Source organism: Ornithodoros turicata, chromosome 4 (genome assembly GCF_037126465.1).
Source record: "Ornithodoros turicata isolate Travis chromosome 4, ASM3712646v1, whole genome shotgun sequence".
Lineage (NCBI taxonomy): Eukaryota > Metazoa > Arthropoda > Arachnida > Ixodida > Argasidae > Ornithodoros > Ornithodoros turicata.
In genome coordinates this window covers 80,341,102-80,365,383 of record NC_088204.1, presented here as the reverse complement: position 1 = coordinate 80,365,383, position 24,282 = coordinate 80,341,102, and the positions used below count along the sequence as shown (strand labels likewise).

Genomic DNA, 24,282 nt, shown 5'->3' with positions numbered 1-24,282 from the left:
CTGAACAAGTGGGTGGCCATTCGTGGTTCGATTAGCCCTCCTCTCCCTCACCCCAGAGCAAGATACATGTCAGTCGCGTCGGCAGAATTGCGTCACAAGTTTAGCCAATAAGCCCGCACCAACGTCGTATGTCGGGATTACCTCTTCAGCCTGTCCAGGATATCCAAGCACTTACAAAACGTCGGCAGTTTTCATTCAATTACGTAGAATTTGTCCATCATGTCAATTTGTCAAATTAACCTACAAACTATTCACTCCTTTCTTGTACCATGGTGGTGGTGGTGGTGGTGACGTAGAGGGGGACGAAGTGAGGTCTGCCTGCCCACGTATTGCGGCACTGCCCGCCTACCCTTGTCACACGTTTTCCAAAACTTACTGAAAAGACTAACTGACTAACCAAGACTAACCAAGACTAAGACCAAAGACTAACTGAAGACAAACCAAAGCACATACTGTACATCACCTTTATGCAATGAAAGGTGCAAGGAACATAACATACACAAAATACTGCAGCAGAAGCAAGGGTACTTTTACGATGTGTAGCGGGCACTTCATAAACAATGTTACCTTTCAGAGAGGCACGCTTTGAACACAAAATATACCAAAAATCTGTGACAAATGGATCACACAAAAAGGACAACGTGAAGTTTTGAGCATCAAACAAGCCCAACATCAGAAGCCGGCAAAAATGATAAAGCAAACGATTAAACACTCCCAACTTTTCAATCTGTCAAGTTTCAGCAGCCTCGGAGAGCTGTGTCCGAGATGCTGGGATTTTTATGTTATTAGCACTTCCAAAAATGAAGCCAGAAATGGACGTTCTCGGTCAGTAGTCGTGTGCCCACTCGTTCTCCGCCAGGAAGGCGTCAATCACTTCTTTCAGGGCCAAGTTCGGCACCAGCTGATCCAAGGTCAAAGGCGTGCGGGTCACTGGGTCAAAGTGGCCGACTCTCTGGAAAGGACACCATCACAAAGTTTTTTTCTTTTACAGTTTTCACATATGGTCCCCGAAGGTCCCAAAACATTACCCCCTGCCAAACATAGAAGTGCATAACCTGTTTTTTACCCACTTCTGTAGATCATGTGCGTATATCGGTCACTTGACCGCCTAAAGCTATTCCCTTTAGCATTGCATAATGTATACGCCTTTTTTTTTTTCCCTTCCAGCCTTTCTGTTTCCCTCTCCTGGAGTCCTCACAACTCGCGTTATTTGTACTTTCTACCTCTCTCTTTTTACACTATGGCATACACAGGGTGTCTCACCCAATGTGGTGTTAATCCCTGTAAAAAAATCTACATGACCAAAAAAGATGCAGTCGACAGTATTTATCTTCTGGAAACTCTTGCCACGACTTGCGTCGGTGCTAATTGGCTTTTTTTTTCACAGGAAGTTTAATTTTCAGAATTGAACTAGAAATTTTTTTTTAGAAATGTTTTTCAGAAATTTAGAACTAGAAGTTAAGAAATGTTTTTTTTTTTTTTCACATATAGACAGCCCATGTAGGAAAAACTGCAACTCATTCAAAGTTCCTATTAAAAAAACCGAGCCTTGCACCACCTCTTCAACTCCCCTCTCAGTGTCACACTAGCCGTTGCCGCTTATAATAGCATCCCTGTGTTCTCTTATCTGTCCCCCCAAAATCTTATCTTCACCCACAAATGTCACACAGTGCAAACACAGAGGAATTGCTCAAAGAGAGAGAAAGGAAAGAAGAATACCGAATACCAGCGCAGATTATAATATCAGATTATAATAGATATATATATATAACAGATTATTTTGTGCCCCTGAAGTGTTTTAATGCTTGCCTGTAAGTAAATATTTTGGAATGAGCCCCTTATATTTCCAGCCCCTGGCTTTTATTTGCAGCAGGTCTAGCTAGTGTGCGCTGCCAGTCCGTCAAGCACCCATTCAGAGCAAGCTCATTTAGTTCAAAGTCCCCTTCTTCTTCTGTCAAAGTCTTCAAAGTCTTCTGTCCCCTTTGAGTCCGAATATTGCACCGTATATGTAAAACGGGTGGCTATGCTTGTCTGGCTATGGTCTGAGTCACGGGCGTACGGGTATGGTATATATGGGTATATGGTGCATACGGGTACGTATGGGTGTAGGGGGGGGGGGGGGGGCGTGCCCAGACCCCTGGAGCCTGGGGGGTTGCACATTCTCCCCAGAAAAAACCCTGGGAATATCCATGGTTTGAGCTACTCTATCCTTCATCTGGACAGAACTGTCAATAACACTTAGGTTAGACAGCCTGCATAATGCCTGTTCTTCCTCTTTCACAATGCCGTCTGCTTCAGCCAATCGCAGCAAGCGATTTCAAACACGGGCTTTCCGTGACGTGACTAATAGTGCTTGATGCCAGCTTCCCTCCACAGCCGTTTCATGTCGCACAGCGTTAGTTAGGCTTAAGTTTACCCAGTTTGGGACCTCTACTAATAATGTTATTGGCCACCTTTTCGATAAGTAAAACACCAAGTGTCACCTGCAAGTGTTCTTCGATGTCCCTCCTGTCGTACGTGATACCGCTGGGCGTTATCACGGGGTCCCGCATGATCTCAAAGCTGATCTTGCCGCACAGGTAGTCTGGGACTTCTCGTCTCTGCAGAATACAACACCAGTAGGACGTAAGTATGAGACTGCCGGGTCAAACCCGATTTCTCCCAAAATTCCAATAACGTATTACGTTGTGTCAGGTATCACCTGCACGATTTAGTACCAACCTGTGCACACATTTGGTGAAAATATTACTATGCGAAGCACACTTAATATTACATCATAAGCTGTTTGTGACTACAGTTCACGAGGAGTGCATGTTCAGTTGCTGCTTGTTCAGTTAAAGTGAAAGGAGACGGAATTAATGAGTATCTTTCGCAAAACTATCGAAAACTTCCAATAATTCACAAAAAAATCTGTGGCTCCCTCGAGCTCGATTTAACGAGAATTCTGTCGTACACGCGCTCGAAACTATATCGCAGTGGAGAGCCACTCACCCGTCTTCTTTCGTCCGCTTTAGCAAAGACGCCGTTTAGCTCTGATATGTGCTTCTCCTGAAACGTGCAAACAACGAGCCCATTAAGTCCACGCAGGTTGTGTGCGATGCCATCAATGCCATCAAAGTACGCACGTGCAAGCTTTCCACTCTGTCCACCTCACTTTGCTTCGTTCCTTCGGACACCAGTTTTAGAACCTTCCTGCGAGAGGGAGGAAGAAAAAAAAAATGTATTCGGTAATATTCGAAAGTGAGAGCTGCTGAACGTCAAGAGAGAATGGCAAGTAGAACATTGCAAAAGGCTGCCACCCTAACTTAATCATTAAGTTCCAGTTTCATAGAGAAAATTCCCCAAAAATGACCATGGGATATATGAAAAAGGCTTACTGAACCTTTTACGAATGTCCCACAGTCATTTCACCTTTCACTGGACCATCAGGGTTCATCCTAAGAACAACATTGCGAGTGCCTATTTTTCTGCCTAATTATAGATATATTGTCCCTATCTTTACCCCCCAGAAGACAACATAGTGTTTAAAACATCATGTGTATAATTTGTTTGGGTCATACAGTAGGCAAAAGTTATTTTCATAGTTAAATGTAATAAGGATATCGTTAAGCATGAAATGATTATTAGGTATGACAGCGAGAGATGCAGTGGAAGGTACTGTTTATGATTAGGGCCTGACTTTTTCGGGTTTTATTTTTGGCCAAATTCGGGGGGTAAATATCGTGTGATATTTTTCATTCGAAAATTCGGGTGTATTCGGGTTAAATCCCGTTACAGCATATTCTGTTGTCAGGAATTCGGGTGATTTTTTTTTTGTTTAATAAAAATTCGTCTTAACATGGAACTAATGTTTAGCAATGTTATCAAACTTTATTTTAAAGCACGCTTATGAGTGTGCCACGCGACCCGGATGTTTTCGGGTAGATTCGGGTTAAACCCAAATTTTACAGATTTCGTTCGGGGGGTAAATATCGGGCGGATACGGGTTTAACCCTAAAAAGTCAGGCCCTATTTATGATACAAGAAGGCTGGAATGCTCCCGTCCCAAATCCTACGACGATTATCGTGATTATGAGGGTGCTTATTTCTATCTCACAATATATTACTATAAAGTTCCGCTCCAGCACCTGAGACTCCCTTCTTACCCCTTTGCCGTGTCACTTTTATTCCCGCACAGATTTCAACCTCGGGTTGGAGTTTTCAAATTGAACCTGAGCCCGAAGTCAAAATAACTACGAGGCCAGAACCGCGCTAACGGGTCGGATAGGGCTTTTGGAACAGCCCGGGCCGGTGCAGTGCTCTGTACCACACTGTTACGTTTGTCTGCCGTCTTACTATCCTGCCTTCGCATGTTACGCGTAGTCGTGCTACTTCCGAAATGTTTCTTTTTTTATATCTTACTCTTCTTTGTCCTTCATGATAAGCTGGGTGAGGTAGGACAGAAGCTCTATCTCCTGCATGAGCCGACGTTCTTCATGTTGCTGCCAGCGCTGCTTCCGAGCCACACGCAGGAGACTGGCGATGTCGTCGCCAAAGTTGAGCCTCTGCTCCTTTGCCAGGTCGCTCGCTATAAAAGAAATATCCAAACTCGACAACTACGACCAAACTAAAAACCCGGGATGTCAATGTAAAATTATACCGGGTGTCTCAGTTAAATCCCCGGGGCTAAATAATTCGCGAACCGGTGCACCAATCGAATAACTTTCTTTTTTACAAGTATCTGTCCAATACCGCCTACAAGATGCGCACCGCGTGAATGAGCGGGAGGCGCTCATTATTTAAATAAAAATTCAAATGAGTTTCGTCAAAAAAACGTTACTTCCATAAAGCAGTGCACTGTCGGCATTAAAACGGGTACTACCCCTTTTGGGACCTTCAGTGGACACCTTTTAGAGAAAAATCTGCCACCGAAGCGGGTCATTTGTTGCAGTAATGAATTGGTTTCGGTTTACGTATTTTTGTCTCGGCTGGTCGCGGCGAAGCGCAAAAGGATGTAATTCATTGGTGGACATGGGAGTGAAAGAGCGTCCTTCTGCGCTTCACTGCGACCAGCCGCAACAAAAATATGTAAACCGAAACCACGAAACTCATTTGAATTTTTATTTAAATAATGAGCGCCTCCCACTCATTCACGCATCTTGTAGACGGTGTTGGACAGATACTTGTAAAAAAGAAAGTTATTCGATTGGTGCACCGGTTCGCAAATTATTTAGCTCGGGGATTTAACTGAGACACCCGGTATAACGCTCCTGATGACGAGGATATAAAGCTGAGTACAGGGTATATGAAAAAGAATAAAAGAGGCACATTCAGACGGCGTGTCTCATTGGCGTGGCACTGAAGATACTATCGGTAATTCAGCTCAACCTACCTCAATTTATTTAAGCACATATTGTGCGTACAGAATAATGGGTAGAGACGCAAGTATGCAATTGAGAACTTTTTCGTTTACCTCAAACGTGGATGAAAAACGAAAAGTTAGTTATTTACAAATTTGTTACGCGTTCGAGAGGTACGTCCTTCGAATCCACAAGAGGCACACCATACACAATACTAAACACCACTCGTATCCATATTCTCCATTGGCCCTCAGGGACCCTAGTGTCAAAGCCCGCTCTTATTGTTTCAGTCACACAACCATCTCTGTTGCACAACCTGACTATCTTCCCTTAACCTAAATACGTATCCGACAAATTTAAGAACAACGTTGTTGCCACAGTCGTCCACTCTGTAGACGGCTCCGTAACTGTCTTGACAGACGGCACGCAAAATAACACATGCACGAACTTCTAGAGCATGACATCATAGACCTCTCATGACACACCCCGCATAACACACAGCTCTCACCTCGTTGAAGACATCTAACAGCCTCTTCATAATTTTCAAGTTCGAGTAGAGCATTGCCTAGAAAGAAGTGTCCTTTCACAGAACTCGGGTCCAGGTCGAGCGCCCTTCTGCAATCTTGACAGGCCAATTCCCACTGACGTAGCTTCACATAGCAGAGCGCACGATTGGAGAAGTATGTTGCAGATGATGGTTTCCTTATCTGTACCCAAAAAAGTGCGAATTATGTGTGATGTAACGTTGCGTCGACTTCCGTATGTTGCAGAAATCTGCGAAATCCGCCCGTCAGATCACGTAGGCGGGATTCCCCGAAACAAACCAACGATGTATACAACACAAACGGAACACGGAACAGTTAATCCAATAATTCAAGTTGCGGTATGTTTTGCTTTTGTATACATCTTACCCCATTCTTTGTTTACCAAGCACATTTATTAGCGTGATTCGCTATTAGCAGCAAGAAAACAGGTTCGTGTGAATCAGCTGATAAAGCTCAAGTGAAGACCTTTCGATTAGCCTATGGGTAACAATTCTAAATGATTAGCGAAAGTCGTTTGTGGGAGATCCCAACGACACACTCGGATACGTGAAGACAGCTGACATTGAAAATAGGACGGAAATAGCACTGGGGGGGACTTACGATTGCTTTGCTGTAACAAGCTATGGCATCTTCGTATTTCCTCGCAGAAAACAGCTTGTTTCCCTGGTTCTTCATCTCTTCGGCGGTCATGTCTGACTTCATATTGAGTGACTGTCGTCACGCGACGCAGTTATATTGATAATTTCGCTAAGTCGAGAGCAAAATCAACCAAAGCATCGCAACAGTTGTTCCAAGACCGTACGCTCGCGCTTGCTAGCGGAATGCGATAATCGCGTCGCGGCAGTGAGCAAACAAACTGATCGCCGTGGTGGCGCTGGTGGTCAGACAGGAAAGACGGAAAGACCAACGGAACTGCAAACAGCAGCCCTGCAGCTCTTCATCAGAACCGCCACCTGACCCTTAGCTGTGCGATACACGCGCTCTTGCCCCCAACAACAATGCTTTATTTTGATATAGAACAAGGAACAGAAGATAAGGCAGGCGTTGAGTTATCGCTTAAACCCAAGTTGTTCAATCCATCAACTTTTCAATTACGTACTTTTTAATATCTCTATCCACACTATATGGTTGTCATTCTTATGTTTTTGCCAAAGCGGGCCTGCTTCTATAGCGTCGTTTAGAGTTTGCCCTGTTTGTGTTTACCTGTCTTGCAGCTCAGCATTCAGATGACTAGGGCCGGGGGAAGAGGGGGTGTGCGGGGATGGAGCCCGGGGCTCTTCACAGAGGCCCGCAGAACCCACATCCCAACGGTTTGTAGCACGTAGCACCAGGAGACGTGAGGGGGGGGGGGGGGGTGTTACAGAGTCTACAAAACGTCACTCTGGACCAGAGGTGCTCTATTTCACCGATCTCAATTTCATAGAATTGCGTTATAGAGATTCCTAGATTTTTCAAAATGGGTAGGAAAGCGTCGTGTTCGACTTCGATATACAGCTGTTGATCACAATTTATTATAAGCGGACAATAAGTCTCGTGCAGTCATGATCTGGGCGTACTTTCATGGGACGAATCCTTATCTTCGACCACTCATTGTAACGGACTGAAGCAAGGCATGCTTCGGTCCACAGGATCCCAGAAAATCGTCCATGTCCACGTCGCTCACCAAGAAGCAACTGTTGTTCGGTGCCATCTTGCGCACTTCCCGCGCTTTCTCTGCAACCGTATCAGGAGATTCGTAGACGTGCCACACGCTGCTGTTGCCTTCGAGCACCAGCTTTGCCTGACACGAATCGCGGAACCTTTCGGTTCCGTTCAACTGACACGCCACGTGATAAGGCAACATGGCTTCTACCACTTCCAGCGTGTTCTCTGAGAATGCCGTTCCCAGCGGGGATAGAGTGAAACACAGGTTGTCGATAATGCTTTGGTTCATTTGCCTCAGGGCACCGTGGAATTCCGTGGACTCGCACGGCGATCTTGGTAGAAAATAGTAATCTACAGTTCCTCGAGTAAGGTTTAGTATTTGTCCCCGTCCTGCTTCTGGTACGTGAAGGGTAATCACCAGCGATGGGTCGTTCACGGCAAACGCTCGCCGAAGATGCCTCACTAATCGTGTCAGGGCATGGGTATCGTCGGCACGGCCACAGGGACCATCGAGGTCCACCCAGTAGAGGTCGACGCCGCTGAATTTGTGTTCTTTGATCCAAGACACCAAGTTGACAGCGAGTCTGGAGTAGAAGCCGGTCCTGTTGGCAAGTATAGAGAAGGTCCCGTCGTGCTCGGGTCCTCCGACGGACACCACGAGTTTTGCTCCAGAAGACCTGAGTGTTTCGAGGTCTTCCAGAAGCATTTCGTCGTAAGTAACGGTTAGAAGGTAAAGGGTGCTGTGATCAATGGGGACAGGGCCGTAGATGACGTGGCTGCAGAACTGGGAGGGAATGAGAAATGGACGGTAGGCCTGACCCTCAAGTATTGTAAGGCGGGAACGGTTGTAGTAGCAGAAGACAGCACCGTCACCCTAGGAGAAGAGGGACATTTACAGCTCTGCCAAACAGTCATGCAGATACGTAACAGAAACTGTAGACGTAACCACTTGTCTCTCTATAACAGAGTTATCGAGTTGACGATTCCAGCTACCTTCAGTTGCTCGACTTGCCCCCATAGCACACTGCGCCACATCCAAGAGCGATACCTGGACCATCAATACAGCCCAATACCTGACCAGCAGCCATAGAGAGAAAGAAAAAAAAGCTTCCTGTACCTGAAAATGTTGACCCGAGCCAGGTGCTGCCACGGTCTTCTGGAAAGCCTTGTACTGTTCCGCCGATGGTTCGAAAAAAGATACCGGCCGCCCACAACGCACCGGAGGCATCCACAGGCTCAGAGGTCGCGGAAGTGTCACCAGTGATGTCCGGTTTGCGTTCTTCGTGGCCGCGACGTCAGAGGCTATGTCCTGAGGTCGTCTCGCGGAACGTGTCAGATGAAGTATGAGGAAGCCGATGGGCATGGAGAGGCCCATCAGCAGCAAGGCAAGGAAGAACCACAAGAAGTAGGCGGGAGAATGGGCAGGGGGAATTCCGCCGCCTTCTTCAGCGCCGTCATGTCTTCGACGGGATCCCTGGAGTCGGACTGCGCTGATGAACGTATGGTCGGAATCTAACATTGTGGCTTAACGACAATCGTCTCGGCCAGTTCGAGCGTTGAGCGTTATCTTTCCGCTCGCGCAATGACGCCCTGCCCAGATGACCTTGCTCATCTTTTTTCTCGGTGTCTGGCCTCGCGGTAGCTCAGTTGGCAACGTGTTGGCTTGCTGAGCTCGATCAAGACTGCTTGTTCAATCCGGCGAGGACGGTAAACAATGTGGGGGAGGTAAACATATTGCTTCCAGCACCGTGTGTCGAAGAATAGACCTGCTATCACAAGCGTTAGCTTGCCCACATCACGCTTCAAAAATAGACCACAAAACAGCAACTGCCTGAGATCCCTCAGAAGCCTTCATTGGGATCGTGGCACGCAAGGGCTCATGGGAACTTACAGCACCTTAAAGCATCATGAGACGGACAGAGGCGGAGGTAGAGGAAGAACAACAACATTCCCGGTGTGCGCAGCAGCAGCGTCAGCCACGGTAAACCATAACCGAAGCAAGACGACAGAGCACTGTCCCTCAAAGTTCCCATGCTGCTTTGCGCGGCGCCCGTCAAAAGGAAATTATCCGCAGTCCTACCCCGCGGCACGTGCAACATGTCGCCACACATACGGGCAGATAAACCTTACGTGTAATACACACTACCATATTGTCCGACATAGACTATACAGCTGAAGAAGCGGAACCTATGGAGGTACACCGTATAGTTTCGTGTACGTCCGTAAGACGTACTATATAGGGTTCCAGATGGGTAGAAATCCAGCGAACCGGTAGAGATGTAGGAAGGGAGTTGCCTCAGAGTTGCCAGAAGAAGAACAGTCTCTGTTCGAAATATCGGCGGCTTCTGTCCTGAGGCAACTCCCTTCCTATATAGGGTTCCAGGATTTCGGTATTTACCGAACACCGCCAATAATCTACGATAACTTTTACATGCACCGTCGATTAGAGCCGCGAGAAAGGTTCTTTCTCTGATCCCTTCCTTCCTGGGGGCTCCCTGAGGGCGGGCAGGACGCAGAAGATGCCACGCGCAGGTCTTGTACTCTAGATGTGTGTTGTGTTTCGCGACCTCCGTCGTGCAAGCACGCGACAACTGATTAAATTGAAGATGGCTCCGCTCCGCTTCAGGTTTGCACCAGGGAGGAGCAACGTCAGACATGCGCAACCATCGCACGAAGGTATAATATATGGTAGTGCCAGCATTTCACTGCAGCAAGTGCATATAGATGTTCGCAGGCAGGGGCAACACCAATGCCCTACCTAAATGTGTTGGACTACTCGGTGGACAGCGCACTGCTGCGGCAACCGAAGCTATCGAAGACGGATTTTTTCTTTTTGTTGTTGTTGGGGGGGGATCACCGGGGTACACTTGTTGAACATTAAATACATAGGAGACGAACAGTGAAACAACAAACGAACGCCTCATATGGTGAATTCTGGTGGTTCATGTCATGGCAACACGACCTGACGCTCGGAAATTGACCATGTTGGATCACGCGACCGTTGCCTCCCGAACATGAGTGCCAGGAATCTTGCGGTTTTTGCCGCTTCGATCACGCTATAGGGGCATCGCGGTCGCTCGTCTGCTAACCTGCGTGAACTTCGACGTACTAGTGCGTGTGCGGATGTGACAACAGCGGATATAGTTGAGATTATATAGTTGAGGCGAAAAAAAGTACTAGCTGGCAAATTCCGGGCGCACGGAGTGCGCCACGCGAACATGCGAGATTGCTTCGCTTTGACTAAGCGAAAATGGCTGCTCGGGATCTGGTAAAAAAAAAAAAAAAAAAAACAACAAAATGACCACCCGAATTCGCCAATAGCGTCACGGGGCGTCTGGGTCTGTACAGCACCACCTAGACAGAGAAAGCGTACGTACTCGTCGATGTGGCGTAACAACTAAGGGTCAGCCAATCAAGATTGCGTTTTCAACGGCGGTAGCCAATCACGAACGTGCTTTCAGCGGTCGTGGTTGAACACCTAGGTCTGCGGGTAGTGATTGAACGTCCCCGCTTACTAAATGGAAACCTTGGGAATAAAGAGCAAAACGGTACCATATCTTTCTCAAAAATGATTTTCTGGAAAGCGTGTTTCGCTTTTTGTCTACATATTCGGGAGTGCAGGTTCCAAGTTAGCTGCGATGATTTGCGAGTTCTTGAATAAGCCTAAGACCTTGTTCGCCCCTAGCCTCGAACGTAGTTCAACTCTACCAAATTGGTGGCGCTGCCGAACACTATGACGTCATGACGAATTCTGACTTCATGCCCGCGTAGCGAAGGAGGGCTAGGAGGCAATAAGCAGGACTTCTATGTCTATAAGTGGCGTTGGTCTGGACCATAGTCGGAGAGTTTCCAATCTGCCAAAGGGGGCCGGGGCACAACGTCCCCCCCCCCCCCCTTTAATGCACAGAGGTCGGGCAGTGTGTTGTGAATTCCGTGTTGCAACGTTGAGAGGCAAATTTTTATGGGATTTTCATGACTACTCGCATGAAACACGCGATTCTTAGGATATCGCTCGAAACTTTCATCTAGAGTGTCAGCTGGGTAGACTTCGCGAAGGGGTCCTGGAACCCCCTGGCAAAGTTCCGGAGGAGGTTCATGTTCCTGAGCACCAGGTGACGTGAACAGGAGGCAGGGTTATGAAAGAGTCAAGTTTAGCCAGATGAAGGCTGGCTCGTTACTGCCAAAAATAACTGAAATGGATCGTTCAGATCAGAATTGTTGCTCAATGTTTGTTCACTGCCTACAGTACCCACAAGATTCCCCACCCCGCGTCACCAAAAAAAGTTGAGTGGCACTGCCCCAATGCAAGATTAATAGGGCCAGACCAGTATATCCCAGTCAAGCTAGACAGTGCGGCACAGACCTAAAGGGGTGTAGCACAGCACGTGTACATTGGAGGGGTTTGGGCAAGACTCACGACACACCAGCCTTCCAAATCAATCAAAACAGTTTATTTTTCTTCCAAGTCCGATAAAAACTAAGCTTTAAGGGAGAACCTCATTCTTTATAATAAAAACATGCTTAACACAGAGACCGCGACGTCCCTTCCGGTGGACATCAACCACCAACAGAAAAAAAAAGAAAAAAAACAACTCCCACCATCAGTTTGTGGGCAACATGGCGGATGAAGTCTCTTTACACAACAGTTCCCGTGCATACGACCCGAGAGAGAAGCAGCACTATTCAGACTTCTCTCAGAGGGGAAAAAAAAAAAAAAAAAAGAAAGACGACGATGCATGGAAAAGGCAATCACAATTAAGAGAAACAAAACTTTATACAACCCTGTCAGCGACAATGCAACACATACGTCGCGTAGCCCGCGGAGGGTCCTCAACCTGCCCCCTCCGCGGAACGACGACTCACGCCCTCCACATCCGTTTGCAGCGGCAACCAAATAAAGTGACTTTTTGCGCAACGTCATCGGAAGGGAAGGAGGGAGAACAAAAAAGGGAGAGAGAGAAAGAGAGAGAGAGAAGGAGAGAAACAATGTAATGGAGCCTAAGTAAATACAAACTGGAAGAAGCTGTGGTACAGCAATCTTGTTAGTAGCAGAGTTTTTTCGCGAACAAGCAGCCGAGGACGGCGGGTTTCCACTCGGCGCCGTCCTACTTTCGACCGTGGCCCCCTGCGCTGCCGCGGGGAGGAGCTCGGAAGAGGGGTGGCAGAAAATGGCGGCGACAGCTCGAAAGGAGAGACTTTTCGTTTATTTTTTTTTACCCCCCCCCCCCCCATAAACGAGAAAAAGTTTTGGGGAAAATGTTTCGCACCTGCACGAACACAGAACAGAACAGAACAGGCTGTCTGTCAATTGTGATGCTTTCCCCCCCCCCAAGGCGTCGATGTTGAAAAAGCTGCGGATGTCGAGTTTTTCTCCTCGCATGGACCACGCGAAATCGTGCGACCGTGCTCGGAAACAACTTTTCGCTATCACATTAAATTATCGTACCCCCCCCATTACTAAAGGAAGAGAGGGAAGAGCGCTCCTCCGGGAAAGTCATCCCTAACAGATCCCTACGCAAGTCTTCCCTCTCGACTTTTAGTCCGGGAGTCTACAGCGAACTAAGGATGATATCTCAACACACACACACAAAAAGTGACACAGTACCAGACAGAAGCGTGAAATCATATCCAATTATTCGAGATACGTAAAAAAAAAAAAAAAAAAACTGCGTAAAAGAATGTTGCGATAGTGCTGCTCAAATTTCGTGCAGCAGCAGTCTCTCCCCCCGAAACACGAGGCCGTTCTCGGCGACCCCCGTCCCCTTATGTCATCCCATCAGGGCCAAGCCCCGCCCAGCGCAGCCCTCAGACGTTGGAGCGACGGAGCCGTTGCTCCCGTCGCGCAGGACTCTGTCCTCCTCCTCCTCTTCTTCCGGGAGCGTTTTCCCCCTTCCCTCTTCCTGTGGCGGGGGACTCCCTGTTCTGGCGGGTGATTTGGTGGAGTAGGCGGTCTGCTGCTGCTGCTGCTGCTGTTTGGTGGCGTTGCGAGAGAGGCGTGGCCGTCCGGCCCCTCCCAGTCATTCCACCACTCGCAGCACCTTGCCGATCGCGATGGTGCGGCCTGGATACCACCACAGGATTTAATTGATTAATTAATCAGAATTAAAACATCCACTCGCGCAGTCAAGCACAACCTTTTCCCCCGATTCTCTATCGGCACGAGTTGCCCAACTCACTATCAGCACGGGTCGTCCATTTTTTTTTTTATCTGCACCGGATGCGAGACTGATCCCGTGGCCTGCAGCAATGCCACCCAGATACAGGAGACCAGCCAATCACCGCAGCCAATTTCGCCAACGAGGCTTACCAGCTGCCGTCCGTGCAGCCAATGGCGGCTGGTCTCCACAGCTATGGAAAGCTGAAAGCACGGCTATCGTTGGCAGGCTCTTAACTACTACTTATGTGTAGGGCCTGATTTTTTCCGGTTTTATTTTTCAGCAAAATCGGGGCGGGGGTGGGGATAATGTTGGGTTTGCTTCAATAATTCGGGTGTAATCAGGTTGAACTGAACCTGATTCAACCCAATTCTTGTTGAATCGGACAGAATCAGGCACAAGTCTTCGGTTTAACACACATAACATCGGCATAATACACACAAGACATGCAAGACTCAGCAGGGTCTGTTTGACAGTTTGTGTGAGCATATTTATATGTTTACAACACAGTTTCCAAAGTTCTCTGCTAGTTGTGACGACTTCGGATCACCCTGGTCCAGTAGTTTTCGGGGAAATATCGGGTTAAACCCCGTTTTTGCAGACTTGAATCGGGAGGGGGGTAAATATCGGGTGTAATCGGGTACAACCCTAAAAGGTCAGGCCCTACATGATATGTGACATTGTTTAAGCGATTGTGCTTCCCTGTATCTAGGCGTCACTTGCAAGGGGCCAGAATCCTGCACCACACGGTGATTTCTAGCACCACTACTGTCAAAAATAACTGTCTGACTACTGACTACTACTAACTGACTACTGTCACACGTACCACACATACAGGGTGCCTCGAAGGTACGGAAGCACGAGTGTGAAATGGAAACGGTTTTGCAGACCCTGATGCAATTGTGGACACGAGATGCGGGAGAACTTTATTAGGCAGTGCCACGGGTTATCCCTGGATTAAACGTCATTTCTTTCGTTGATGAGGTTGCTGTGCCGATGGAGCATCCCCACAGAGAAACGACCACGGGCTCTATGAGAACGTTCCTACTTCCGTAGAGGAGGTGACGTGAAGGACGGAGTTGTACCAAGCAGAACACGCCGAGACGGCCCTTCCCATCCATTTCTTCGTGAACAGTGAGGTCGGTAAATAGAACCATACCATTGCCAAACCATTTCCATTTTCATACGGGCATTCCCTCGGCTTTGAGACACCCTTCCCCCCTTCTTGAATCCGGGCCCCGTGTTTTCAGGTTTTGTATTTTTTTCCCCAAAATCTGGGGGTAAAAATCGGGTTTTATCCTGGGAGCTATACAACGGGTGAAATCTGACCATATCAGGTGAAAAAAAAAAGGATTTCGGGGAAAAAAAAAGAAGAAAAGGAAACGCTCATCTCGCATTCCATATGAACAGGAGATGCCCAGCGACTGTGCTGGGTGGGATGTGTTGTATGTGTGGCCTAACTGATTCTTCAGCAATTCCCGTTTTGGCGGGCTTTTCCAGTTTTACCCTAATTGACAATGATGCCAATCGTGGGGTAAAAAACCAGGTTTTACCAGGTTCAACCCTAGAACACGGGGCCCTAATTATAGTGGCGACTGTCCGGTAACCACACGCGTCCACTGACCTTCGTCCCTGAGCGTGAATCGTCCCATCTGTGGGAACTCCTTGAAAGGCTCCATGCAGACGACGCCAGCGCATTCCATCCGCATGATGGCAATCTGGTCCTGCTTCACAAAACGCGGCCTCGTCTTGCTCTTCTCCCCGGACTTGCGGTCTACTAGGCACATGATCGTCTGCAAGCCGAGAAGCCTCTTCAGCTGGGACACCCCACACCTTCACCACAGACTCACCTTCACAGAACACTCTTCTATGGCTGCGTGGATGTGTAGAACTGCGCTGTACCCCGGACAGATGATGGACTTGTGTTCCAGGATAACCACCTGGGCGTCAAACACCTTGGCTACCTTGCACGGGTTCACGGGATCGCAGAGGACAAAGCCAGGAGACACTTCCTGAGGAAAAGACGTCCGTTAGGGGCAGCTGCACATTCTCTAGAAATCCCTCAACTCTTTCAGAGTTTTGCCACTTTCAATGGGAAATTAGGCACTCTGGTGTCCGATATTTGAGGGCATTTTTGTAAATTAAACTGCACAGTGACGAGACGCCATTAAAAAAAATTATAATAAAAGCATGGCACGACAGCTCTTGGTAGACTGCCTGTTGACAGATATGATGATTTTGGGTAAGTCAGTTTCAACTAAATGTCATTTTGTTACTCCTTTAATGATGGGTGCAAACCTCGTGTATAACACCATAATTAGAGCCTGAAGTCTTTGGAAAATATTTTTTTTTCTTAATTTGGGGGCTAATAAGTGGGTAAATAAATGTGCGCTCCAAATTCACGCGAATTCGGGTGGGAAAACTTCCAGTACACTAAATTCGGTGGAAAAAAAAATCGGGCTCAGTTACTCAAACGGACTGTGCTGGGTTTGGTACAAACGGTGACGTAACTGCATCTGCTGCAAAACAAGTTAGTGCACATTCCTACGGACGTCTCAACGAGGGCAATTTGCCGGGTAAAAATCGGGTTTCACCCTAAAGAGGCGACCTTCAATTCGGGGTGCAAATTCGGGGAAGAATTGGGTTAAACCCTAAAACTTTGGGCTCTAACCATGATGAGGTGCTGTGCGATGCCAGCACAGCTCAATCGCAAGGGTGCGAAGAGTCACAAGATGGCCGACAGTCGCTCACTGCTTTCCCGAGGCAATGGAAGAGACAGAGGCAAAGGAAACAGCCCTGCCTCTAACGATCCTCGGTTAGAACCAACGAGGAAAGCGGGAAAAAAAATGCAAAATTGTTATCGCTAAATCAGTTTGTACCTGTAACGTTTCCACAGGGTTGGATGGGTGTATATAGCCCAAACCCCAACTATTCTACACCCTGATTTCGGTGCTCTACGCCCTCACTTCCTGCTGCACCTCACACAAGACCGAGTTTAGTGGAAACCTTTCCTCACCTCTTCCTCTACACCTTTTAACTTGACCTTGACGTTCTCCCCGGATGTCACCATAGAAGCCTCATCCTCGTCCGACCACAGCTGAAGAATCTCCACGCTTTTCTGCGGAACACGTTAAAAGTGAAAAGGTGTGAGGTGCGCCTTTCCGAGACGAGTCGCCGCAGGCACGTAGGGGTCCCGAAACTCACCCTATTGGGCATCAAGATTAGTTGCTGCCCTCGCTTTGCCGACCCAGACTCCACTTTACCCAGGACTACCGTGCCCATGTCCTGAAATAGCAGAAGACTCACTGTCAGGCTCAACAGGCAACAAAGTCTGGCCTTGATAGCTCAGAAGAATTCGTGCCTTATGCCACCTGAATCACCTAAAACCATTTGTATTCAGAAGCACCGAACGAAAGTAACGCGAGCCTCAAAGGTGGCGTTACCTCGTACTGAGTTACGTCTCGATAAATTGTCGGGACTTATTTCTAGAGCTGCGCGAATGGCAAAATTTCCGGATTGAATCGAGTACGAATATCTCGCAGGCACTGGAAATCAAATGAGAATTGTTTATTCCATTTTTAATCAAAATCAATTATATTCCCCAAGTGCCCAATTAGAATATTTCGAGTATCTCGCTTTGGAAAATTTCGCAACTTTGTGCCCACCAGGAGAACTGCTGCTCCTAATGGGTGAGCCCATAGCGTTCCAGTCAGAAAGTAAACATTATAAGAAAACAGATACTACAGGTTTTCCCGGCAATTTTAATCCAAGTTCCAGCTAAATTAATCCATGCCCCATAAAGTTTGCTCGGCACGTGGATTAATTTCGGTGGCGCTTGGATTAAAATCACCGGGAAAACCTGTAGAACACGCATTAAATTACCAAGATGTGCATCCTCTAGTCTATTTGCTTGCATTTGTACTTCCTGTACTTTTTATGAATTGCAAATAAATTCTTTGTCACTGTATGCAACTCTGGAAGTTGTGAATACGTCCATTAGCATCTATAATGTACAATGTACAATAGGGACTACGATGATCGATAATCCAAGCACAAAACTTTCCAATCACTTGTGGGAGTGTGCGTCATGTGGACCCGTATAGGAACATAATGTGAGAACATAATAACTACAAGTTATCATGCAGAAAGGCTAGTCTTTGTACACATTTTGGGCCACTTGAAGCTCTCCGCAAATGAACAGTGTGATCGCTGACCGATTTTTTTGACTTCTAGGGGCTACAACCTCGGTCCACACTATCGGGCAGTCCTAATTTTTAGCACAATCCCGATCGCATAAATTTAAATTCGAATCACAATTCAAAGTTTCCAATATTGGCACAGCCCGACTTATTTGGATAGACGTAGACCTCCATTCCAAGCGTTACAGCAAAAAGGGCGATGGACACGTATCAAAAATAGGCAATGCACTGACACTAACCGCGGGGCAATCTCACCTTATACTTGTCTACAGCGGGCATTCGGAAGGGTCCCTCGCAGGAGCGGGTCATGGGCAGGAGCCCGTCAATGTACTCCAGGAAAGCGGGTCCCCGGTACCAGGGGCACACCTCGGGGGGAGCAGGGTCGCGTAAGAAGGCCCCCGTGAGCCCCGAACAGGGCATGAACGTCAGCTCCTGCTTGGGGTTGAAGCCACATTTCTTAAGGTAGGGCACGAGCTTGTCCTTGCATTCGTTGTACCTGGAATGGACATCCATCATTGGTCCCATGGCTTCAGTATTTATGGGATGTACCACAGCTACATGTACAAGTGGTAGATAGAATGTACAAGGGAAAAGTCCACAATGACAAACCAGTCTATCGAAAAGGGTTAAAAACTGGGCAGGATTTTCAGATATGACAAACCACTCGAAAAATCTATGTACTACAAACTTTCGTAGAGTCCACCTGGCACTGTGTTCCATACAAATGATTTCCAGTTTAACGTAACGTCCATTTTCCAACACATCTTCCATCGACTGATTCGTGAAATTCAGCGTAACGACGTAGCGAAAACACTTTTAACTTCTATAATGTTTCTAAAGAAATTAAGGAAGAGCTTCGAACACTTCAGTGCACTGCTTCCCCGCACGTACCTTTCTTCCGACCACTCGACCGTGGGATCGTCCATCTTGTTGACCAGGACGACCAGGTGCCTGACCCCGGCCGTCTTGGCCAGCATGGCATGTTCTCGCGTCTGTCCTCCGCGTTCAAACCCTGTCTCAAATTCTCCCTTGCGGGCGGATATCACCAGGACGGCCAGGTCCGCCTGGCACGCGCCGCCAATCATGTTGGGCACGAAGGATCTGTGGCCGGGTGCGTCCAGCAGGGTAAAGTGTTTGTGGTCCGTCTCGAAGTACGCTCTTCCGACTTCCACAGTTTTGCCCTTGTCACGTTCCTCCTGCACACCAGAACAACGCGCGTGTGGGTTAACGCACATGCACACATGTCCATGCGTGTGCATGTGGTGGTCAAACTCCGCGGAACGCTCGAAAAACGCCTTTTAGAGCAGGGGAAGCCTAGCCGTGCCCACGGGCACGGAATTCCACGGGTACTGCTTGCGCATGTTTCACAACCGTACTGCACACGGAACTCGGCCAGGCTTTGCAGAATGTTCAAGAGCGCCATCTAGGCCAGAGAGGACCTGCCCATTCCCATGGGCAGGGTCAAGTACAGGTTCCGAATAGTATGGCTTGCACATGCTGAGCGCCAACCCCACCACATCAAGATCTACACAGATACTACCTAGATGACCCTCAACATATCCAACAGAGACACACACTCCCAGGACACACTGTCCCTTTTCTTCAACTGCCATCACTCAACTGTCCTTGCACACCCCGTGCCCAGTCCTTGACGTACTGTACGTTGTCACAATGGCTCAATCGCTCGGAATAGAGGGACCAAGGAACATCCAACAACCAGATGCTTTCCCGGGGCAATGGAAGAGGCAGGGGGCAAGATGTCGCCGCGCCTCTAACGATCCCCGGTTCTGGACACCGTCCCCAGTTCCGTACCTGGTTTGTGTCGAGTGCCCAGGAGAGATACCAGGACTCTCGGTTCTTCTCTTTTGCCTCCCGCTCGTACTTCTCCAACGTACGCTTGTCCACCATCCCGGTCAGATACCTGCGACGGAAGAAGTTTGGAACGTTGTCAACTACAGACCTCATGGTTACTACGACGACGACTGGGCATTTCCTACTTACAGGAGTTGGCCGCCTATCGTAGACTTGCCGGCGTCTGCAAGGACACGATACGTTAGCAGGACGTTGTTGCGCACGGCAGAAACAGAGATGCTTTGGGGATTAACCCCAAAAATGATTCGTGCCACTCTACCAACACACAACAACAACAACAACAAAACGCAGACTTCCAGCCAGTATGGGTGAAAAGAACGTTCCAATTTCGAATGTTGGTACTCGTCCTACGGACGCTACAAAAATATCAATACCTGATCAATATTTATTGATATTTGCTTCCAAGATATTACCATCCCATCGCCACAACAGACAAAATCATCTATGTAACGTTCGATTCTAGAAAAGCATAAATAATATCGATACAGATACGATTCGTAGCGGCACCCCTGGCGGGCCCGCACGAAACCAATCATGGTTGCTTACCTACATGACCTATAAACACCACATTGATGTGTTCCTTCTTAGGTCCTTGATCTTCTTCCTTGAGGGGCTTCTTCTTGGGCTTGCTCACAACTTCCATGCGCTCTTCTTCGTCCCCCGTCGAGGGGGTGTTCTCTCCCCCTCCGCCCCGGTCATGGTTGGTGTCTTCCAGTGTTACACACTCCCAGTCTATAGCGATAAGGAAAAAAAAAAACACCAACGCTCATACAGTGCCAACAAAATGTCACACCATATTGCACAATTGTGCCGCAATATTTTCAGTTAGCAGGAAAATACTGGGACTGGGACCAGCACCCTATGATAATCCTGATATTTGGACCCCGGGCTAGATTAATAACGAGGCTTGCATCAGCCAAGGGCATGAACCCCAGAGCGCATGCACTGGTATCAAACTAATTAGACCAATCCCTGTTGAATACACAAGCCTCACACACAAAGAATGCTATTTCTCATGCATAGTTTCATATTTTACAGCCCATTCCTGAATCTATGAAGTTGATGATCAACTCACTGTGGTATCATAACATTCCTGTTGTGGAGAAATACATTCTCAAGAAATAACACACGACAAGTTCGGTACTGAAGCATTTGCGCAGTAACATTACAACACGCGAAAAAAAGATTTCACGCTCTGATAACACACGGTGCTGGCAACCAAGGCCACCACAGGCAAACGCACCTGCTGGAGAGTCGTCCATACTCGCAGAGTCCTCCTTTTCGCTGTCTCTCTTATCTACACGAGAAAGAGAAACCGTATTAGATAACGCCGTTATTCAACGAAGTATTTGAACTCACGTCAAACGCAATTTAAGATTCACAACGTAGCAGATTAGAAGGCACAGGTTACCCGCGGCAGCACCGCAGCAAGCCGACAACAGACTTATCTCAAGAAAAGAGCTACTGACAAGCAAGACACGATAGCACCGCAACGTGGCAGCGACACCACCAAACGGCGCTAATTGTTATCCGTAAGCGATACGCTAGGACCGATTGCGCAGCTGCCGTCCTTGTTACGCAGCTTATCAGTGACTTCTGCTAGCAGAACGCGCTCCCTCAGGGCATGTCGTACTACACCGGTACACGAGATCCTTTATCGCGCGGAAGAAAACATGCCTTTACGAAAGACAGCGCGTGGAAGGCGTTTGAAACCCTGTCAAATGGCACAACAACGAGGGTCCGCAATTCTGACGAAATCACAATGGGAATCCATGACAATTCCACGAAACACGCCGAGCACCCATGCGCTGATTCATCCAACCGTCGTAAGCCTACACGTCTGCACCTTTTATGCGTACGTACGGATAAAAGACAGCGCCTGTCTTACTCCAACTCAACACGTTGTTCGTGCGTGTGTTAATTACTGTGTAGAAAAATGCGAAAAAGAGCGACCGATTGGAGAACGGGTTTTTTTCCCCCCATCTGCCGTGATGAGGCAAGGTGCGTTGACACCGACTGCGGCAGACGTGTTTCTGCCTCGCATAAATCGTCTGTCCAGAAACGGGCTGAATTACTGCCAAACCGGAGCCTTACCCGATGGTGAATTGTCACCGTCTTTTTCGCCGGGCTCAATATGTGCCATCTGCAACGTTGCGAATGAAGGCACGAATGGCGGCGCGTCCACGTTTAACTTCGAGAACGTCTTGGAGACATCGTCGTCTAGGGCCTCCGTAATATCGTCACTGTGCTGTTCCCAGTTATCCGGGGCGACCTGTCCCTCGTTCGGCGACGTGTCCATGTTTGTCACGACACTTATATCTCACCGCTAAGTTCAAAGTGTACCGAGAAAAAATTATTTACCACTCCACCAAATCACCGCAGAACACCGCGTGTGCAAAATTAGGCTTGAAAAAGAGGAGGAACGAAACACAGACGCGACTTCCTGTATAGTGAAACGTCACTTCCGCAGAACTGCATAACGGACGGCAGCGCTACGAGATGCTTTTTTTTTTTTTCCCGCACGAATAAAAGTTCTTTTTGACACGCAAATATGATTTCTTTTTGTCTTATCAAGTACATAAAATATTAATACGTAGTACCTTATCAATAATATGAACTTTAAAAAAAAAGAAAGATAGAACAGACCGAAATGGCCAAATGCCCGGTTTGTTGTTATGGCGAAATCGTTTAGGTCGTCAACTGATGCTCTGCTGGAGGCAATGATGCCTCACCGCATCTTGTACGACAAGGATGACCCTGGATTCAGAAACTTCGAAATGAAACAACAGACGTGGCAGGTGATAGCCGATCAACTTGGTCTGACAGGTGAGGTAGAAGGACGCAAAAGTGTCGTATTCACCGGATGCAACCAACGTAGCATAACACAACTCTTTCTGTATCTAGCTGACGAATGTATCAGGAAATGGAATAATGCACGGGATAACTATGTCAGAATACGAAAAAAAGTCGCTTCGGGAGAAAGCGAGAAGTTTGTGAAGTGGCGGCTGTACGGCACCGTCAATCAAATGCTGAAGTCGTCCAGACAGGAAAGGTAGTTTCTTCACTTCACATTGGTTCTCGGTCGAGTCTTGTTAATATTCCCCAACTCTTTTTAAACAGTGAAGCTGACTGTGCACTAGAGACAAGCAATCTCGGCGACATTGCCATGTAAGCTGTCGGTATACTCTTTATTATGTGTAACAAGCTACGATCTTTGAACTTGCCACTCATCTTCTGTTGCAGATCTGTTCCTTCGACAAACACAAACTCCGTCGACGAGTTTATGTAAGGAGGTTATCGATGCTCGGGGTAGTTGTAAAAGTCTCATGTGTGTTTTACAGGTACCACGATGAGATAGAAATACACGAGGGGCTGGGGTGAGAGAATTTACGACCTAATGTTTTTCTCTCATCTGTCTCTCTTACTTTCTGCGCTATGTTTACGTATAATATCTTGCAGGAATTCACAGCCCGAGGTGGAACAGCACAACAATACGAACAGCGGTATTGACCACACTTTCCTGTAAGTTTCATTACATAGGCAAGAAGCTTAGCTCCAATTTTACGCAGCTTGTAGGTACATGGCACACGAAAGACAGATATACCGCACATGGCACGTGTGTACATCATGTGGATAAGTACACGGCCCATGAAAAGTTACATATCATATATATGAAACGATATGTGGCATGCTAAAGGATATGGAGCCCATGAAAGTGTACACGGGTACATAGAAAGTTATACGGCACAAAAATGTACCGCAAGTGTCTTTTGTTTGTTGCTTTTGCTCACAACTTAAGATTTCTGCTGTTAACAAAAAAACATCTTTGTCGCAGGAGAAAGCGACCAGCGCCCGACGAAGATGACGTCGACCACGTTGACACAGCAATGCTGAAGACGTTGAACGTCTGCCTCAAGAGGCTGCGGGACTTGGAAGAAGAGAAAGACGAGTGGTATTACCACGGAATGTCCATCGCAGCCAGGCTTCGAAGGCTTCCCCAAAAGCTGCGGTCAAAAACCTTGCACCAAATAAACGGAATACTTTACGAGGCAGAAACGCGGGCATTTCAAGTCAAGCAGGAAGTTGACGCGTAACATGTTGCATAGCGGGCGGTGTATATGTTTTTATGAAAAAAATGTTGCGGGCGATGAATGGTGTGATTTTGTGTAATAAATATTGTATTTACATTTTCTGTTCTTTGAGTGGATCTTTAGACGAATTTTGAACACTTGGTGATAGGGATATCACTAGCTTTTTTTTTGTTTGTTCCTATTTTATCATGATATTTGTTGCGATAACAAAAGATGAAGATTATTTTAAAATGTAGCTTTGACGAATTAAAAGTAAATTTTAAAAGCGAAAAGAATTTTTACAGTTCTTCTCATTCTAAGGTAATGAGGTTTCGTTTTTTATTTCCATTCAGTTACAAAGGTTTTCGCAGGTCACGTGAAAACGAAACTGTAAGCGAAAAATTTAAACAAGTAAAACAAGAAAGCTAGCCCGGACTCGTATGGAATGTAAAACTATT

The 24,282-nt window shown here is 47.3% G+C and overlaps 4 protein-coding genes across 6 annotated transcripts; 1 reads left to right on the top strand and 3 right to left on the bottom strand.

The window, feature by feature from the left end:
* Positions 1-450: 450 nt before the first annotated feature.
* Positions 451-6,729, bottom strand: LOC135392072 (E3 ubiquitin-protein ligase CHIP-like). Its single transcript, XM_064622724.1, has 7 exons — positions 6,485-6,729; positions 5,848-6,046; positions 4,402-4,567; positions 3,126-3,192; positions 2,992-3,048; positions 2,484-2,600; positions 451-952 (listed from the first exon to the last, which is right to left on the bottom strand). The coding sequence occupies exons 1-7, from the start codon at positions 6,584-6,586 to the stop codon at positions 827-829; spliced, it is 834 nt and encodes a 277-aa protein (XP_064478794.1). The 5' UTR covers positions 6,587-6,729; the 3' UTR covers positions 451-826.
* Positions 6,730-7,373: 644 nt separating this feature from the next.
* Positions 7,374-9,180, bottom strand: LOC135393540 (uncharacterized). Its single transcript, XM_064623949.1, has 2 exons — positions 8,646-9,180; positions 7,374-8,402 (listed from the first exon to the last, which is right to left on the bottom strand). The coding sequence occupies exons 1-2, from the start codon at positions 9,045-9,047 to the stop codon at positions 7,458-7,460; spliced, it is 1,347 nt and encodes a 448-aa protein (XP_064480019.1). The 5' UTR covers positions 9,048-9,180; the 3' UTR covers positions 7,374-7,457.
* Positions 9,181-11,964: 2,784 nt separating this feature from the next.
* On the bottom strand, positions 11,965-22,179 carry LOC135392069 (eukaryotic peptide chain release factor GTP-binding subunit ERF3A-like). 3 transcript variants are annotated; one of them, XM_064622720.1, is made up of 12 exons: positions 21,849-22,179; positions 20,998-21,051; positions 20,301-20,486; positions 19,884-19,917; positions 19,695-19,803; positions 18,774-19,078; positions 18,138-18,378; positions 16,888-16,968; positions 16,700-16,801; positions 15,534-15,695; positions 15,308-15,476; positions 11,965-13,589 (listed from the first exon to the last, which is right to left on the bottom strand). In XM_064622720.1, exons 1-12 carry the CDS (start codon positions 22,051-22,053, stop codon positions 13,546-13,548), a joined length of 1,692 nt encoding a protein of 563 aa, XP_064478790.1. In that variant the 5' UTR covers positions 22,054-22,179; the 3' UTR covers positions 11,965-13,545. The 3 variants fall into 3 exon arrangements, with proteins under 3 accessions (XP_064478790.1, XP_064478792.1, XP_064478791.1); XM_064622722.1 differs by having other exon boundaries at positions 22,116-22,148; XM_064622721.1 differs by lacking the exon at positions 21,849-22,179 and adding an exon at positions 21,114-21,202.
* Positions 21,382-23,941, top strand: LOC135392070 (uncharacterized). Its single transcript, XM_064622723.1, has 7 exons — positions 21,382-22,580; positions 22,659-22,806; positions 22,875-22,922; positions 22,998-23,039; positions 23,096-23,131; positions 23,214-23,276; positions 23,590-23,941. Exons 1-7 carry the CDS (start codon positions 22,430-22,432, stop codon positions 23,846-23,848), a joined length of 747 nt encoding a protein of 248 aa, XP_064478793.1. The 5' UTR covers positions 21,382-22,429; the 3' UTR covers positions 23,849-23,941.
* Positions 23,942-24,282: the final 341 nt, after the last annotated feature.

What these genes read in the sequence shown, in the direction of transcription:
- LOC135392070 (XM_064622723.1), top strand. Translation starts at nt 22,430, where the DNA reads ATGGCGAAATCGTTTAGGTCGTCAACTGATGCTCTGCTGGAGGCAATG. An exon ending in AACTCCGTCGACGAGTTTAT is followed by an intron (nt 23,040 to 23,095) that starts GTAAGGAGGTTA and finishes TGTGTTTTACAG; the next exon opens with GTACCACGATGAGATAGAAA. An exon ending in GGTATTGACCACACTTTCCT is followed by an intron (nt 23,277 to 23,589) that starts GTAAGTTTCATT and finishes TCTTTGTCGCAG; the next exon opens with GAGAAAGCGACCAGCGCCCG.
- LOC135392069 (XM_064622720.1), bottom strand. Translation starts at nt 22,053, where the DNA reads ATGGACACGTCGCCGAACGAGGGACAGGTCGCCCCGGATAACTGGGAA. An exon ending in GGGCACTCGACACAAACCAG is followed by an intron (nt 19,079 to 19,694) that starts GTACGGAACTGG and finishes TCTGGTGTGCAG; the next exon opens with GAGGAACGTGACAAGGGCAA. An exon ending in TAATCTTGATGCCCAATAGG is followed by an intron (nt 16,802 to 16,887) that starts GTGAGTTTCGGG and finishes CGTGTTCCGCAG; the next exon opens with AAAAGCGTGGAGATTCTTCA.
- LOC135392072 (XM_064622724.1), bottom strand. Translation starts at nt 6,586, where the DNA reads ATGAAGTCAGACATGACCGCCGAAGAGATGAAGAACCAGGGAAACAAG. An exon ending in AAGCGGACGAAAGAAGACGG is followed by an intron (nt 2,601 to 2,991) that starts GTGAGTGGCTCT and finishes TGTATTCTGCAG; the next exon opens with AGACGAGAAGTCCCAGACTA. An exon ending in ACATCGAAGAACACTTGCAG is followed by an intron (nt 953 to 2,483) that starts GTGACACTTGGT and finishes TGTCCTTTCCAG; the next exon opens with AGAGTCGGCCACTTTGACCC.
- LOC135393540 (XM_064623949.1), bottom strand. Translation starts at nt 9,047, where the DNA reads ATGTTAGATTCCGACCATACGTTCATCAGCGCAGTCCGACTCCAGGGA. An exon ending in GCTCGGGTCAACATTTTCAG is followed by an intron (nt 8,403 to 8,645) that starts GTACAGGAAGCT and finishes CTCTTCTCCTAG; the next exon opens with GGTGACGGTGCTGTCTTCTG.